This window comes from Rhinoderma darwinii, chromosome 11 (assembly GCF_050947455.1).
Source record: "Rhinoderma darwinii isolate aRhiDar2 chromosome 11, aRhiDar2.hap1, whole genome shotgun sequence".
Lineage (NCBI taxonomy): Eukaryota > Metazoa > Chordata > Amphibia > Anura > Rhinodermatidae > Rhinoderma > Rhinoderma darwinii.
The window spans coordinates 18,098,519-18,114,026 of record NC_134697.1 but is presented as its reverse complement, the minus strand read 5'-3'; the positions used below and the strand labels follow the sequence as shown (position 1 = coordinate 18,114,026).

Sequence of the window (15,508 nt, the reverse complement as noted above, 5' to 3'; positions counted from 1 at the left end):
GCACAAAACTGTATGAACAGTGACATTGTGTCCAGGTAAACATAAGATGGGCTGATACTTATATACAGTAGAAAATCTGAACAAGCAGAGTTGCAGTGTAAAGCATGGTGAAGAGACTAGGCTGTGTTCGCACGTTTATGATTCAATGAGTATTTAGGCGCAAATTCTACGTCTAAATCCTGACCAAATCCGCTGCCATTTAGCACTCAATGCAAGTAAATAGGGTTTTTTTTAACCCCATTTACATGCAGCAAAAAAATCCATGCGGTATAATGAACACGCTGCAGATTTTAAGATATGCAGGATTTGCATAGATTCTGTACGGAAAGCTGTGGATTAGCCCCGTTTAACTACAAAGAGGCTTTTCTACGTGCGGATATGCTGGCACATCTGCGGGAGAAATCGGAGATTCAGCCTAGGATTTCTGTCGCGGACAGTGTAAGGGCGTGTTCAGACGTTCAGGATTTTATGACAATTTAGCTGCAGATTCCGCGTCCAAATCCTCCCCAAATCTGCTGCCGTTCTGCGCTCAATGCAAGTGAATGGAGTTTTTCTGACCACCTCTTGCTATATTCCATGTTACAACATGTTTAGTAAAAGATTCCCCTGAAATATGGGGCCACGTCTAGAGCAGCTGTCTGCAGGGTTGGACCACAGGAACACTTTAATGTGAACAGGCTGGAAAATGAGCAGTTGCTGCTCCAAACAGCTGAATGGTGTTGGGCTGCGTGCGCTCACGGGAAGTCGCATCGCTTCTGAAGACCCATTGGCTTTCCTGACACGTCAGTTTTAGTAAATATTTGCGTTCTCCATGAAATAACAATTCTTCATAAAACAACAATTTTCTTGGAACTCTGCGTTGTGCCATTCCTCTGTTATTCCTCCTGGAAATGTATGATGGCATTGTCAACGAAGTGTTACCATTCCCCTTGTCAAGGGGTTGTGTCCCTACATTGTCCAATCCGTGCTGACAGTATGCGACTAGAAACTCGCCCCTCTGAAATGGGATATATCAACACCCGGTTGTCAATTTCTTCTTAGATTTCCAGGAGGAATAACAGGGGAACGATGCAACCCAAAGATGCTCCAGAATTGTTTTGTGGTGAATGAAAGTATTTTCTGAAACCGACATGTCAGGAGAGGTGACAGATCCTCTACACATTGAGTTTTTTGCAGGAGGAAAAGATTTTGTCCTTCCTGCACGTAGTTTGCCGCAATTTTTATATTTCGCTAGCGCCCATTGAGTGCTATTGCCAAAAAACTCAGCGAAATACGCTCTCTTCCTCCCATTAATGTCAATGGGAGGTCGGAGGCATAAACGCACGAAGATAGGACATGTCCCTCCTTTCTCCCGCGAGGTGGTTTTACCGCTCGCGGGAGAAAACCGCCCCCACCTCCCATTGAAATCAATGGGAGGCATTTTCGGACGGTTTTTGACGAGTTTTGCGTCGCAGTTTCCGCTTTCAAAGAGCTCGTCAAAATACTCCATGTGAACAGGCCACGTGTCACGGTACAGTATCAATAAGTGTCAAAAGAGAGGGGTGTGGTTAAGAGCTGTTACAATGCGCGTCAAATTGACTAAAGACGCGCACAATTTTTTTTAACGTAAACTATTGGTTTTAATGCCCTGCAGCCATGAGTTAGGGGAAGAGAAACATAACTAGCAAGTTGCGGCAAATTTATTCTGCCACCTGCGTCATTTTGTACAACTTGTGCTTCTTTTTCTGCCAACCCACACGACTACATTTTTAACATTGTGTATTTGACTCTTTGAAGGATCATGGTTATAGCCAGGAACAAAGCATCCAATTTCTTGAAGAATATGCGTCTGTCGCTGCTGTAATAGAAGCGCCAATTTCTGCGAAAGGTGATTTTCTGGAAGTTACACTTATCAGTATGGGGGGCACCGGCCGAGCTCTCGCTAACTCTCCTTCCTCTTCTTCCTCTTCTTCTTCCCGGTGACGGGTGGAGCAGTTTTGCAGGAAAAAATGAAGTTTGATGAGACGGAAGAAGAAGAGGAGCTGCTGTTTCTAAATGAACTGTCTGAGTGAGTGCGGCCGCACATCTGCTGCCTGGGGGAACCTATAAATCTGTTTCGGCTGACAACGGTGTATAAATGCTCTCCACAAGTATTTCACTTATGCAGATTGCTTCCCTTTTTAATCTTGAACTCCGGCATGAATTTCACAGTTCAGTTCCTCCCTGAACGTCAACGGGTTATTATTGCAAACTATTTTATGGGGAATGTCTCTCGACAACTGCGGCTCTTATTACAGTATCCGTTTCCACCAGTTTCTGTCACACCGGCTGCGATGAATTTTATTCTTTATCTACTACGAACTATAGATGTAGCAGAGCTAATGTTTGTAAATGGGCTGTTTTCTTTTTTGCAGTTGTTGTGATAACTCGGCATTGCTGCATTGCCTGTAGAAGAGCTAGATTTGGCATTTAAACCTATTGGGGGTTGCATTAAGATCAACAGCGTATTGCAGTAGTCTTGCCTGCAGTCCTATGTAAATGCTTTGATATAGTTATACACTGATATGGTCCTCGATCGTGCTACGAAGTCTGCGCTGCTATCTATGGTGTAAGGACTCTCACTGGACATGGTTGTAAATACAAACACATGATTGCATCAATGGCTGGCGTGTAATACTACATTTGCCCTGTAGTGGCCGCTGTAGGGGAAATGTATGGCTACATGCCACTCACCCCAGCAAAAATCACTGATCGCTGGGGGTGTCTGAAGCTGATTACAGGGCAGCTTCAATCTGAGGCTCGCTTTCTTAAGACAACCCCCATTGACGGACTTCAGACTGTCAGATTTCAGACTAGGAGAGGTCTTAAAACAGATTCACAGGGTAACCTCTGGGAATTGTAAATTTCCACTTGCCATGTATGTCGTTTTTGAAGTCTTCTTGTGGCTAAAGGAATTAACAGTGTTGATAACGCTAGGGCATTGCTCTTCAAGTTTTTGTTTTGACGTACTGTATATGCCAGGAAAAACGGATTCTGTGTCAGATGCCCTAAGGCTCCGTTCACATCTGCGTTGGGACTCCGTTCATGCGTTCCGTCTGAGCTTTCCGTCAGGGGAGCCCATGAATGGAATCCAAACTGAAACCGTAGGTTTCCGTTTGCATCACCATTGATTTCAATGCTGACGGATCCGGTGCAAATGGTTTCCGTTTGTCTCCGTTGTGTAAGGGTTCCGTCATTTTGACGGATTGACTAGCGCAGTCGACTGCGGCATTGATTTCTTCAAAACGACGGCGCTCTTACACAACGGTGACAAACGGAACCATTTGCACCGGATCTGTCACCATTAAAATCAATGGCGATGCAAACGGAAACCTACGGTTTCATTTTGGATTCCGTTCATGGGAGCCCCTGACAGAAACCTCAGACGGAACCCATGAACAGAGCCCCGGCGCAGATGTGAGTGAAGCCTTACAGTGGCAACCGGCACCCATAGGCTATAATGGTATCTATTTAACGGATACTTCATGAACTCTTTTCATCCCATTCTAGTCTATGGGTGACGGAGGCCACTGTTAGGGCATCTGTGACAGAACCTGTTTCACGTATACGTCAGGAAGCTCCAGTGATGTAACTGTCCATATGTGAACTGTAATCACTGAAGCTTCCGGTCACAGGGCCACAGCCATCACAATGCCAGGAGGAGGGGGAAATACAAGGGGAAGCTGCTGCCTCTGACTCAACCTGCCCTGATTAGACCTCGGAGCAATGAGCGCACTCGCCTCGTCCGCTGTCATCTGCGCTGCTCGCACTTCCACCTTCCTGCACCAGGGGGAGTGCGGATGGCCCGACTATCCCTCCTTCAAAGGCAAGACCCTTAAAGCAGCCGGAGTCCCTGGCTGCTTTTAATATCCTCTCGAGGAAGCTTAAAAAAAAACAGTATCCTTGATGTATACCGCCCGAAGGAGGCCAGAAGAACACTCTTTGAATAGGTGTGGTGGGAGCATATGAGCAGGTTTGACGTATATGCCAGGAGTGTGCCCGACGCATACATCAAAATACAGGGAAAATGCGTGTGAAAGGGGCCTAACTTACATGTACACCAATAATAAATCTGCAACTTCTCCCGCAAACAACAAGGCCTCAAATAGTGACATAGTCCTGATAATAAAAGTTATGGCTGATAGAATGCAGGGAGGCAAAAACTATAAAAGAAAAAACTCTGCAGTCCCGAAGGTGAAATGGATTTGGTTCCTCGCCGCCGCTGTGGAGAGGGAAATCCTCTCATTGCAATGGGGCACTTCACACGATCATTTTTTCAACAGAGCTTGTGAAGAGTCTGTGAAAAAATAAGACCTGTCCTATTTGACTGTGTCGCGCATCCCTCCAAAAGACTCTACTCTATGGGGGCTCAAAGACCACGCGTCATGCACGGGTCCACCTCGGAAGTGAAAAACAACATCCGTCACACGGGCACATGTTTTTCAACGGAGCGTGTGAAGGGTCCGTTAAAAAATAGAACCTGTCCTATTTAGTTCAGTTTTCACGGATCCCTCCATAGACTCAATTCTATGGGGATCCGTGAAAACGGAACCTGCACGGGGGCACCTCGGACGTGAAAAACTTCACACTCGTGAGTCTAGCCTAAGGTTTTAACAGGCCATTTGACAGCAGTGCCAAAATTGGTGCCACTCCGTGTAGCCTTACCCTAACTAAGGAGGAAATAAATGGGCAGGTGCCAGTCTGCTGTGACTGTACAAGCAAACAAACACGAAAATTCAGCAGCATTCTGTGGGCGCTAAGATATCTGCAAACCTTGAATCCTACGTTGCGTTCATAGTTACTATACTTTATATGTGACGTTATTAGATTTCTGTGGGCTCACCGGCCACGACGAGGCGACCGCAATCAGATTTGTAATGCAATTTAAACATATGCAAATATTCAGTCTTGGCGCCTGCGGGATGGATGTTCTTTAAAAATTTTCCTTGACTATTTAAGACTTTTTTTTTTTTTTTCAGTCCTTGTTATTTAGTAACTTATTACTGCTGCGTTGTATATTGTTCTGCAGGACCCAGAGTTGTTCGTTGTGGGTAGGAAACGTAACCGACCAGATAACGGAAAAGCAGCTGTGGGACCTGTTTAAATGGTAAGCAGTGGCGGTTTTTGCTTGGCTTCTATGTGTGCGATGTCTCCACATTAACCCTTTTCATGGTTCAAAATCCTTTAAAGCAATACTACATTTAAAAAAAGATTCAAGTGCACGTGAAACAACATGCTTTAGGAAAGGGGAGACGTTTAGTTACTTGGGTGGCTGCTTGCTGCTGCAGAAACCTTCCCCCCCTTACTGCTCTGTTCTCTGAGGGAACCAGGAGCGTATAGCCTCTGATATATATGTAACTATTACACGAGCTATCCTCTTAATGGGGATTCGTCGCCATATGTTTGAATTGATGCGCAGTTTGCTAATTAAGTAGACCAGACCCTCTCGGCCAATCCGATGCAGTGGTAGGGCTCACATGACAAACTTACATTAGCATTTTTATTGGAATTAAGAAACTACTTTTGCCTTCTTTGCAAGTGTATTGTCTAAGGCTCCATGCACACGACCATATTTTTCATCCGTAGTTACAGACCCATTCGTTTCTATGGGCTACGGACACCTCTCCGTATTTCGACAGATTTGTTTCCGTGCCATAGAAATGAAAGAACATGTCCTTTTTTTTTTTTGGGCATCCGCAGCCGTCCCTAATTACGGAAGCGGTGCCAGGGGATTACCCATGATTCCTCCCTGTTTTTTTGGCGGATCCGTAAATACGGATGAACTACTGATGCGCCACGGACCGTATTTACGGACACGCTTCCGTATATGCGGATGATTTACAGATCACTATGGATCCATATTTACTGATGGATGAAAAATACGGTTGTGTGCACGGGCCCTAAGAAAGCCGTCGGTTTAATAAGCATACCGATTTAACCCTTTAGTCACTGGAGCTACTTTTGCAGGTTTTGGTGTTTGTTTTTTTTAAATGTATAATTTTATTTTAAAAAAATTCCAATTTTTGCATTATAATTCATGGCTCCAGATTTGCCGGTCTTCTGCGCAGCGCTTACGATGATATTATTAGTAATTAGAATCTATGCGACCTTAGCCACCATTTCATTAGTGGTGTTAAATTTTACAGTTTGGACTAAGGCTTATACCTGTAAACTCTGGGGAGTCTCGGCTTCACTTCATTAACTCTGTTAGCCTCTGATAATTAGCCGTGAAATTAGCAGTGTCGTTATGTGTTATTTAGAAGCCGCGCTCTGCAACGTTGGTCTGCACTACCTCGCGGCTAATGGTCTAAGATGAAGGGAATACTTACTACTACTACACCCTCCAGGCACAACACATAGGGAGCGCTTCTCATCTGCACAAAAATAATGTTCTTCTTTTATACCACTTACCGCCGTGTTGCGAGGCTGGACACGTATAGGCCCTCACAATCAATAGAAATGTGTTATGGTAAAGGGACTCATTCTATATGGAGGTCGGCCCAACACAGAATCTCTCCTCTACTCTTCAGCTTCAGCCTCTAGCTGTTGCGAAACTACAATTTCCAGCATGCCCTGACCGTTTTTGGCTGGAGTAATAAAGCAATTGGCTGCCCGTGCATGCTGGGAGTTGTAGTTTCACAACAGCTGGAGTGCTGGTTAATGCGGACGCCTGAGCTGCAGCATCCACAGTTTATCTGGAAGATTTAAAAGGGTTGTCTCAATAAGATGCTGTAATTGCCATATGCTCTATTAGGTTATATAGTCATAGTGGGGGGGTCCCCTTCTCCACACCCGTCTATATTAGCCAGAGTGGTGAGCTACTAACGCAAAGCTGAAAAGTAGCATTACATGCCAGCCCTTCAAATTAATAGCCATTTATGTCATTCATGGATGCGTTCGAGTCGCCAGAACAGCAGCTGCTCTCCGTTCTGGCACACAGAGGGGGCTCCCAAGCCGGGGAAACCCCTCTATGACATCCATATACCCTAATAGTGCATATGGACAGGGGTTGTTATGGTGAGACAGCCCCTTTTAAGAATCAAATGATGTCCGTCTACTGTCATCCACTTTTATAGGTATTTTTCAGATACTCCTGTTGACCGTTAAAGCCCTAAATACGGTGCCAAAACAACAAGTACCGGATACAAGCCCCCGTATGTTTCAAATGACCTCCTCCTCTCTGCATCTTTCAATCATGATGTCACTTCCTGTCTCAGTGACCACAGAGTCTCCTCTCCTAACAGACATAACTGTGGTGGTCACCGAGAATAATTCTCATCGTTACTTTATTTATGTTTCTTACTATTTTTATCTGCAATTAGTTTAATTGTAAAACATTTTTTTCAGTTATGGTGACATACATAGCATTCGACTCCTTGGTGAAAGATTTTGTGCATTTGTCAACTTTAAGTGCCCTCTTGCGGCAGCCAAAGCACTTGAGTCATTGCAGGTAAGAGTTAATTTAAGCTGCGTGTTCGCGTTATGAATACTTGTCTGGAGCTTCTGTCAGAAAGTTGTGCACATGATAGTACAGGCCACTTCAAGTTCTGTGCTGATATTGATTCTGCAAGAAATGCAGAAGGATTTCAGCTCTGAAGTCTGCAGAATTGCGAACGCAGCTCTTGATCGTGCAAGGTGAATAATCTTTTTCATTTGTTTACTTTGCCATTAGCACTGCTCACGATTCTGTTTTGCTACAGAATTGCAAAATCGACTTTACCTGCATTCTTACCTTAGAAGAGGGAAAGACGCACCGCAGCACACAAGCCCTGGCATCTGCCACATAGTCAACTTTTGGCTCCACACCCTTGGCAGAGATGTGACAATGCAGCCAGCAGGGTTTCTCCTGTCTCTTTATTTAGCCAGCCCATTATGTGGCCATACACAGATAGATTTGTGGGTCCAACCGCTGAAATCCCCATGATCCTGAGAATGGAGGGGCCGCAGTGCTGATTTAGCGCGGTCACCCTTTAAGTTCTCCTGCCCATCGGCACTCCCGGCCATGCTGGGAACTGCCGCCGTCCTCATTCCCTATCATTGTGCAGGTAATCCCAGTGAAGGGGAAGCAGCGCTGCCGCACCCTTCATTTTCAGGATCGTGGGGTCTCAAAGGTCGGACGCCCACCTATCCTGAAGCACTATGCCGTCACTTTATAAGATGGATAACACCCTTAAAGAGGCTCTGTCACCACATTATAAGTGCCCTATCTCTTACATAATGTGATCGGCGCTGTAATGCAGATTACAGCAGTGGTTTTTATTAAGAAAAACGATCAATTTTAACGGCGTTATGACCTATTTTAGATTTATGCTAATGACTTACTTAATGCCCAACTGGGCGTTTTTTAGCTTTTGACCAAGTGGGCGTTTAGAGAAGTGTATGACTCTGACCAATCCGTGACCAATCAGCGTCATACACTTCTCTCCATCCATGTACTCAGCACAGCGTAATCTTGCGAGATCACGATGTGCTGTCACATACTCACACATTAAATTTACTGAAGTGTCTTGAGAGTTAATAGACATCACTACCAGCCAGGACGCAATGTCTAATCACAATCCCGACACTTCGGTAACGTTTGTGTGGGACTTAATGACAGCACAGCGTGATCTCGATGTGTTGTGTGAGTAAGTGACTCACAAACGTTACCGAAGTGTCGGGATTGTGAATAGACATCCCGTCCTGGCTAGAGCTGATGTATATTCACTGTCAGGACACTACAATAACGTTAATGTGTGAGTATGTGACAGCACATCGTGATCTCGCAAGATTACGCTGTGCTGAGTACATGGATGGAGAGAATTGTATGACGCTGATTGGTCACGGATTGGTCAGCGTCATGCACTTCTCTTTACAACGCCCACTTGGTCAAAAGCTAAAAAATGCCCAGTTGGGCATTAAAGTCATTAGCATAACTCAAAAATTGCTCATAACTTGGTCAAAATTGATTGTTTTTCGAAATAAAAACCACGGTCGCCTACATTACAGCGCCGATCACATTATGTAGAAAATAGGGAAGTTATAATCTGGTGACAGAGCCTCTTTAAGGAATTGCTGTGCATGCAAATCCTTTATATCTAAGAACGGGGTTCAGTAATGTAATATACACATGAGTCATTTATTAATTTATTGCACCCCATTCTTTGACATAAGGGAATTGCATGCATATCGATACCTAAAATATATACTGGTGATCAGCACTGTCCCTTTTAGGTGCTATATGTGATCAGTATCGCTTGTAAAAGGGAAAAATCTGATTTTTTTATATATATATTTGTATCTTGAGCTTATTTTTTAATCCAGAATCATTCGTAAGTTTGAAAAAAAAAAAGAATAATATATATATATATTTTAGGCCATATCGCCCAGCTCTGCGCTATACTGTAGGCTGTAACTCCTAGTCAGTCCAAAATAAGTTACTCCGCTATTTATGTCAATATATATTTGTTATTTTTTGTGGGTGTTTTTTTGCGCTGGTAAAGCAGCTTTCCCTGTTCTAAAGTGGGATAGTTCAGCACCAGATGAGTTTGTTTTTTTTCTATCAACAGGGTAAAGAAGTAGAGAACACAAGGTTAGTGATTCGATACCCAGACAAGCCTTACCGACCCTTAGCTGTCAGCAGTTCAGAAGCACAAACCAAGGCGGCTGCAGTAAAGTAAGTTTTGTGAGCCCTCTGGGTATCCCGCTGTGGGGAAAACCTCTCCCGTTCCCAATAAGCAGCACATTGCCGGGCTTTTTTTTTTATTTTTCCAAATAAGTGATTTTGAGCATCAAGAGAGAATCTTTATTTTAAGCTCACGTTGGGGCTCTAAGGCCTTTTCGACTACTGCAATGGGTACAATTCTATTCACCCTTTTCTGTTTTGGAGAAAGCTGAGTGAGAACTGATACGGCCGCTCATTACGGTTCCCTTAGGGGATGTCACTAATTTTTTCCAGACTCTGATTGGCTATTCTGCTTTGCTATGTAACATTAGGAAAGAGGTGGAGCATTTGGGTGACAAGCTTTGTGGGTGCTATACTGGTGGCTGCATTGGCTTCACCCAGCTTTCTCCGATACAGGGGTTTACCAGCCCCTAAAAATTGATGGCCTATCTTCAGCATAGGCCATCAAAAGCTGATCGGTCGGGGTCAGACTACTGGGACCCTAACCGTTCAGCTGATTTGAAGGGGGTGCAGCGCTCGTACGGTCCCAGGAGTCGGACCCAGACCCATTAGCTATTTATGGCCTATCCTGAGGATAGGCCATACATTTCTAGGGACTGTAAAACTTCTTTAATATAATTTGACAGGAGATGGAGACTCCCTGACTGCCATTTACTGCATATGATGGAACTTGGGGGTCACATTTGGCCCCTAGTGACTTTCTGGACAGACGTGATGGAGAGTTTGCTGTAAATGGGAGGGACTAATGGGAAGCGCTGCAAAAGGGTTGAGGGTGGATAATGGGCTTTAAAGGGTGAGGATATCATCTTGTAGATGTCGAACAGGTAAAAGACCACAATGGAAAAAGTTTACCTAAAAGTTTTTGGGATTTATAAAAAACCCAATCACGCACAGGGATCAAGAGCCTTCTGTCCCTGGTGATTGGATGATTGTGGTTTTCTAAATAAAAATGGGTCACACAAACCCTATTTTCTTTAAAGGTCCATCATTCTGTGCTGATTTAATTTGTTAATATATCTTTATAGTGGTGGGAGCTTTGATTTTCTGGTAAAGCGCTCCATAACCCCTGCATAGACATACGCTGAATGGTTAGAGACACCGGCCCTTTCACATTTGGAGCTTCCCTGTCTGGATATTAGACACGTGACCTCGGAGTGCAGCATAAAATCAAGCGAGCACCTTTTCTGTGGATCAGTTTCAGTGTGAATCCACATTAGAATCAGAAAATCGAGCGATCTGACTGCCTTGGAACGAGGGATGGTCATCGGTTCTAGACTAGCCGGGGCCAGGTATTTCAAAAACTGGCGACCTTGCGGGTTGTGGGATGAAAGGGGTTAGAGGAGGATGTTAAGAATCGTTCTGACAAACAGGCGGTGCACAGACAAGTCGAAATACAACTCTGGTGCTCCAAATTATGTGTCCGAATGAACAACTCGTTGTTGCTTAGCACAGATGAGCTATAAGAGCAGGCGACCAGTGCGAGGAAAAGCAAGAGTCCAAAAATTGGATCACTGAGCAGTGGAAAAACAATGCCTGGTCCGATACATCCAGATTTTTGTGGCACCATGCTGGTGGAAGGGTAAGAAATAGGCGCAAGCAGCATGAATTGATGAACCCTTCCTGTCTGGTGAAGGTGGAGTAATGGTGCGGGGAATGATTTCTTGCCACACCCTGGGTCTTCTGATACCTGTGGATGGACGTTTGGACAGTAGGGCTCACCTAAGCATTGTGGCCGACAAAGTTCATCCCTTCATGGCAGCTGTTTACTCTATGGTAGTGACAACTGCGAGAAGGTAGTCTGTCCGCATCGGCCAATATTCCTGCAGAACAACTTCAACACCTAATGGAATCTATGCCACAATTAATTTCTGCGGTACTGAAGCCAAAGGAGGTTCAATTCGAGTGGCCATTCACTGTAGAGTTAAAACATTACAAGCTGGCTATCTGCAGGCACCACTAGAGGGAGTGCAAGAGTTTACTGCATACTGTGTATACATTTAAACTCGATATTAACACAGTCCCTTCCCTCTAGTGGTGGCTGCAGGTATCCACTAGAGGGAGCTATGAAGATAAATTTAGGAATGAATCCGCACAGAATTTTGGACCTCAAAATGATATGATGATAAAAGGTGAACATTCGCTGGCTGCTTGTAAAATAATCAAAAGATCTTCCGATCGGCAATAAGAAGTCCTTAATGGCGTTAACCTTCACGTTCTACTAGACTCCTCGAATTCTCTCCAAGAACATCGGAAAGGAAATATCCAACCTCTCATCTATAGCCTCCTCCGGTCCAGCAGCTGCCATAGTCTTTAGATTGTGGGTAAATGAAGGGCAGTTGAAGGCTGGGGGGGGGGGGGTGGGTGTACACCCCTTTACTGCTGCTTGGAGGTGCGGTTGTCACTTTACTTAAGGGCTGCCAGTTATACGGTGTGTAGCCTCAACCTCCTCGTGTTGTATACGTCTTATTCTTGGACGTCTGGAGGCTTTAATGAAATTAACCCTTTACATTTCCAAGTTCTACGAGTGACGGTGCAGAACTTTAGTCATTAGACCTTGAGATATGACATCTGGACGCAGGCCACGCCAGTCTGCCCTCCGATTGATTTGTAATAGTCTATTTCCTGCTCCTGTTAATGATCACTCCGGAGGTGCAACAGCTTCCGCCTTCTAATATTTAGTCTTCTGTCCATGGTCAGACTCTACCAAACCTTAAATTCTGCCCTTCTCGCTGTAGTCTGCGCGCCTCGTGCCTCCATTAATATGCTGCAGTGTAATAATTGCAGTCCTTGATGACATCTACCATTTGTTCACCCTCCTCGTAGCTCAAGCTCATTACTTTCTCTCCTTAATTCTGCTGCCTGAGCTGTCGGCTTGTGAACCGGGAACTAGAAAATGCCAAGAGGCATTCACCGAGTATCAATATTTAATCATCGCTGAACTACGCCGACCCAAAATTCTGTTATTTTAAGGAAGTATATCTATCTATATATATAAATCTCTAAATCATTTTTCTTTTAAAAAAAAAAAAAAGTGATTTTTTTTTTTTGTTTTAGAATTGAGCAGCTAAAATATGTTCTTTTTGTCAAATTTTCCCTGCAATCCCATCCGCATAGGCAAAAGTATGTGTACATCTGAATATCTCATCCATATGTGCTTAACTTGTTATTTCAAATGCGAGGACATTAATACGAAACCCTGGGCTAATCTGCATAATTAGTAAAATGGAGCTATTAGGGTCTTTTTACTTTCCATATCCATTAATTATTTGCTTGACCAACCCCGCCCTATTGCAAGAAAATAACAGCTTATGCTACATGTTGTTGGGCTGTACAGGAGTTTTCAAAACGACGCCCCCTTTCTGACATCACTTCCTGCTCTGCAGCTATTGGCTGAAGCTGCACCTTACAGACTTCCTGCTCTGCAGCTATTGGCTGAAGCTGCACCTTACAGACTTCCTGCTCTGCAGCTATTGGCTGAAGCTGCACCTTACAGATTTCCTGCTCTGCAGCTATTGGCTGAAGCTGCACCTTACAGACTTCCTGCTCTGCAGCTATTGGCTGAAGCTGCACCTTACAGATTTCCTGCTCTGCAGCTATTGGCTGAAGCTGCACCTTACAGACTTCCTGCTCTGCCGCCCCCTGCATGCAATCTGTACATAAAACTGGTACTACTGAGGGCTTTCTGCTTAATTTTAGCTTCTTACTCTGGCATTTGGAACAAAAAGTAGAGATCATTATCTGGAAGGGGGAAGAGAGGTCTCTGTATTACTGGTAATATGTGAAGAGTGGATGCAGGGGGCAGACGAGCAGGAAGACAATGTGATGCAATTCCATGTATTTTTTTATTTTTATTTTTTAATTACGGGCCCCTAGTGCTGTGAACTGTGCCAGATTCTTGTCTTCACTATAGCTAATAGAAGGGTTTTCCCAAGTAAAATATTCATTACAGCAGATCTGTCAGCTGAATATGTGGTCCGAAGTAAGGGCAGTGTATTACAGGGACAGGGCCGTTCCCCCTATTACCCAAACAGCACAATTTTTATAAAAATTCTTTTTTTGGTGCCAGTTTGACTAAAAGAGGTATAGACCTGTCCCTGTAATATGCCGCCCTTACCTAGGGCATCATATTCAACTGACAGATCGGCTTTAATAAGCATATAAATTGGCCTTTTGAATATGTTATAAAAAATTCTCGTCATTTCACATCCGTTACAGACTCCCTGTGCGATGATCGTATGCTATAATTAATTGTTCATAGGGCTGTAGGCAAAACGACTGCATTATCTCACAACTCTCCAACCGTACAGCTCCAAAAATATACGTAGCGTTATTGGCTCTGCTGCATTTTAATAAGATTTAGCTTGAAAACAATAATATGCAAAATTTACTCTTTGCTCCTTTTTTAGCGTCAAGAAGAAAGTTACATCTAAAACCAGTGAATGTTTCTACTGGAGATTGAATGGCTGCAGTTTTGGTGACAAATGCCGCTACCGACACATACCGGAGAACAAAGGTGTGGACCGAAAGCCATGGAAAAGCTAATCCATGTGACGAGGAAGGAGCAAACCGTGCAAAAGGACGTAATGAAGGTTACAATTAAGAAATGTGATCCAAAGTGCAATTTATTAAGAAAAATGGACCGAAGATCTAGGTTTCTGCTTCTCGGAAGGTTTATTACGCTGCAGTCTATACATCTCCCGTTTCCTGCTCTTAAACTCGGTCCTTTTTTTTTAAATTAAATATTAAGACGAGAACTGCGGATTGAAACCTGCACTTTATTACTGTACCAGCACTGTGCCGACTGTTACAGTCCAGAGCGACCAACTATTGTGGAGCACTGCAGACCTGTTACAGAGCTCTTCATGAATACAGCGCAAGACCGAATGTAGTATTTTACCGGAGCGTGGAATTGCGTAACTGATGAAATAGTCATTCAGGCCATTCCTTGTGGACATTCGCGTTCACATGGAACAAATAAATATATATATTACATTTTTTATTTTATTTTTTACTTGCCCATTTTAGACTTATTTTATTTATTTTTTTTATTATTATTATTTTACATTTTAGAGGAGATGGTGCTTTGTTTTTTATTTTGAGTTTTTCCAATTTTTTTTTTTTTTTTTTAACTTTATATTTGTAACTTTATTATTTAGGGGGGTCTTTTTTGTGTGTCATTTTTCCACTTTTCTCCCCAATTTTTTTTTCCATTTTTTTTCTTTTAACATTACCATCTTTTTTGTTTTCTTTTTATACCAGTTGTGGCGCGGGTTTAAGCTTGCTGAATGTTGGGTGTCCAGCAGTTAGACTGACCGGTACCATGGAGAGGAGATGTTTTCACCGCTTTTATCTTCTCTTTACTTGCGTTAGGGTATGTGCACACACACTAATTATGTCCGTAATTGACGGACGTATTTCGGCCGCAAGTCCCGGACCGAACACAGTGCAGGGAGCCGGGCTCCTAGCATCATAGTTATGTACGACGCTAGGAGTCCCTGCCTCACTGCAGGACAACTGTCCCGTACTGTAATCATGTTTACAGTACGGGACAGTAGTTCCACGGAGAGGCAGGGACTCCTAGCGTCGTACATAACTATGATGCTAGGAGCCCGGCTCCCTGCACTGTGTTCGGTCCGGGACTTGCGGCCGAAATACGTCCGTCAATTACGGACGTAATTAGTGTGTGTGCACATACCCTTACACAGCTGTGTATAAACCAGTAGAGGCGCCGCTGTCTATTGGTCCCACCAATCATTGTCGGAACGCTAGCCCTAAAATAGACTAAGTAATATATCAAAATTTACAATAAACTATCACAAAGAAGTC

The 15,508-nt window shown here is 43.8% G+C and overlaps 1 protein-coding gene across 1 annotated transcript in view; it reads left to right on the top strand.

The window, feature by feature from the left end:
* LOC142663619 (uncharacterized) overlaps positions 1-14,754 on the top strand; it is a 69,971-nt gene extending 55,217 nt beyond the window's left edge. The window contains exons 10-15 of the mRNA XM_075842371.1: positions 1,777-1,867; positions 1,975-2,047; positions 5,048-5,125; positions 7,366-7,468; positions 9,567-9,673; positions 14,089-14,754. Of these exons, the coding sequence (XP_075698486.1) occupies positions 1,777-1,867; positions 1,975-2,047; positions 5,048-5,125; positions 7,366-7,468; positions 9,567-9,673; positions 14,089-14,224 (588 nt within the window). The 3' untranslated portion in view covers positions 14,225-14,754. The remainder of the gene's footprint in view (positions 1-1,776; positions 1,868-1,974; positions 2,048-5,047; positions 5,126-7,365; positions 7,469-9,566; positions 9,674-14,088) is intronic.
* Positions 14,755-15,508: the final 754 nt, after the last annotated feature.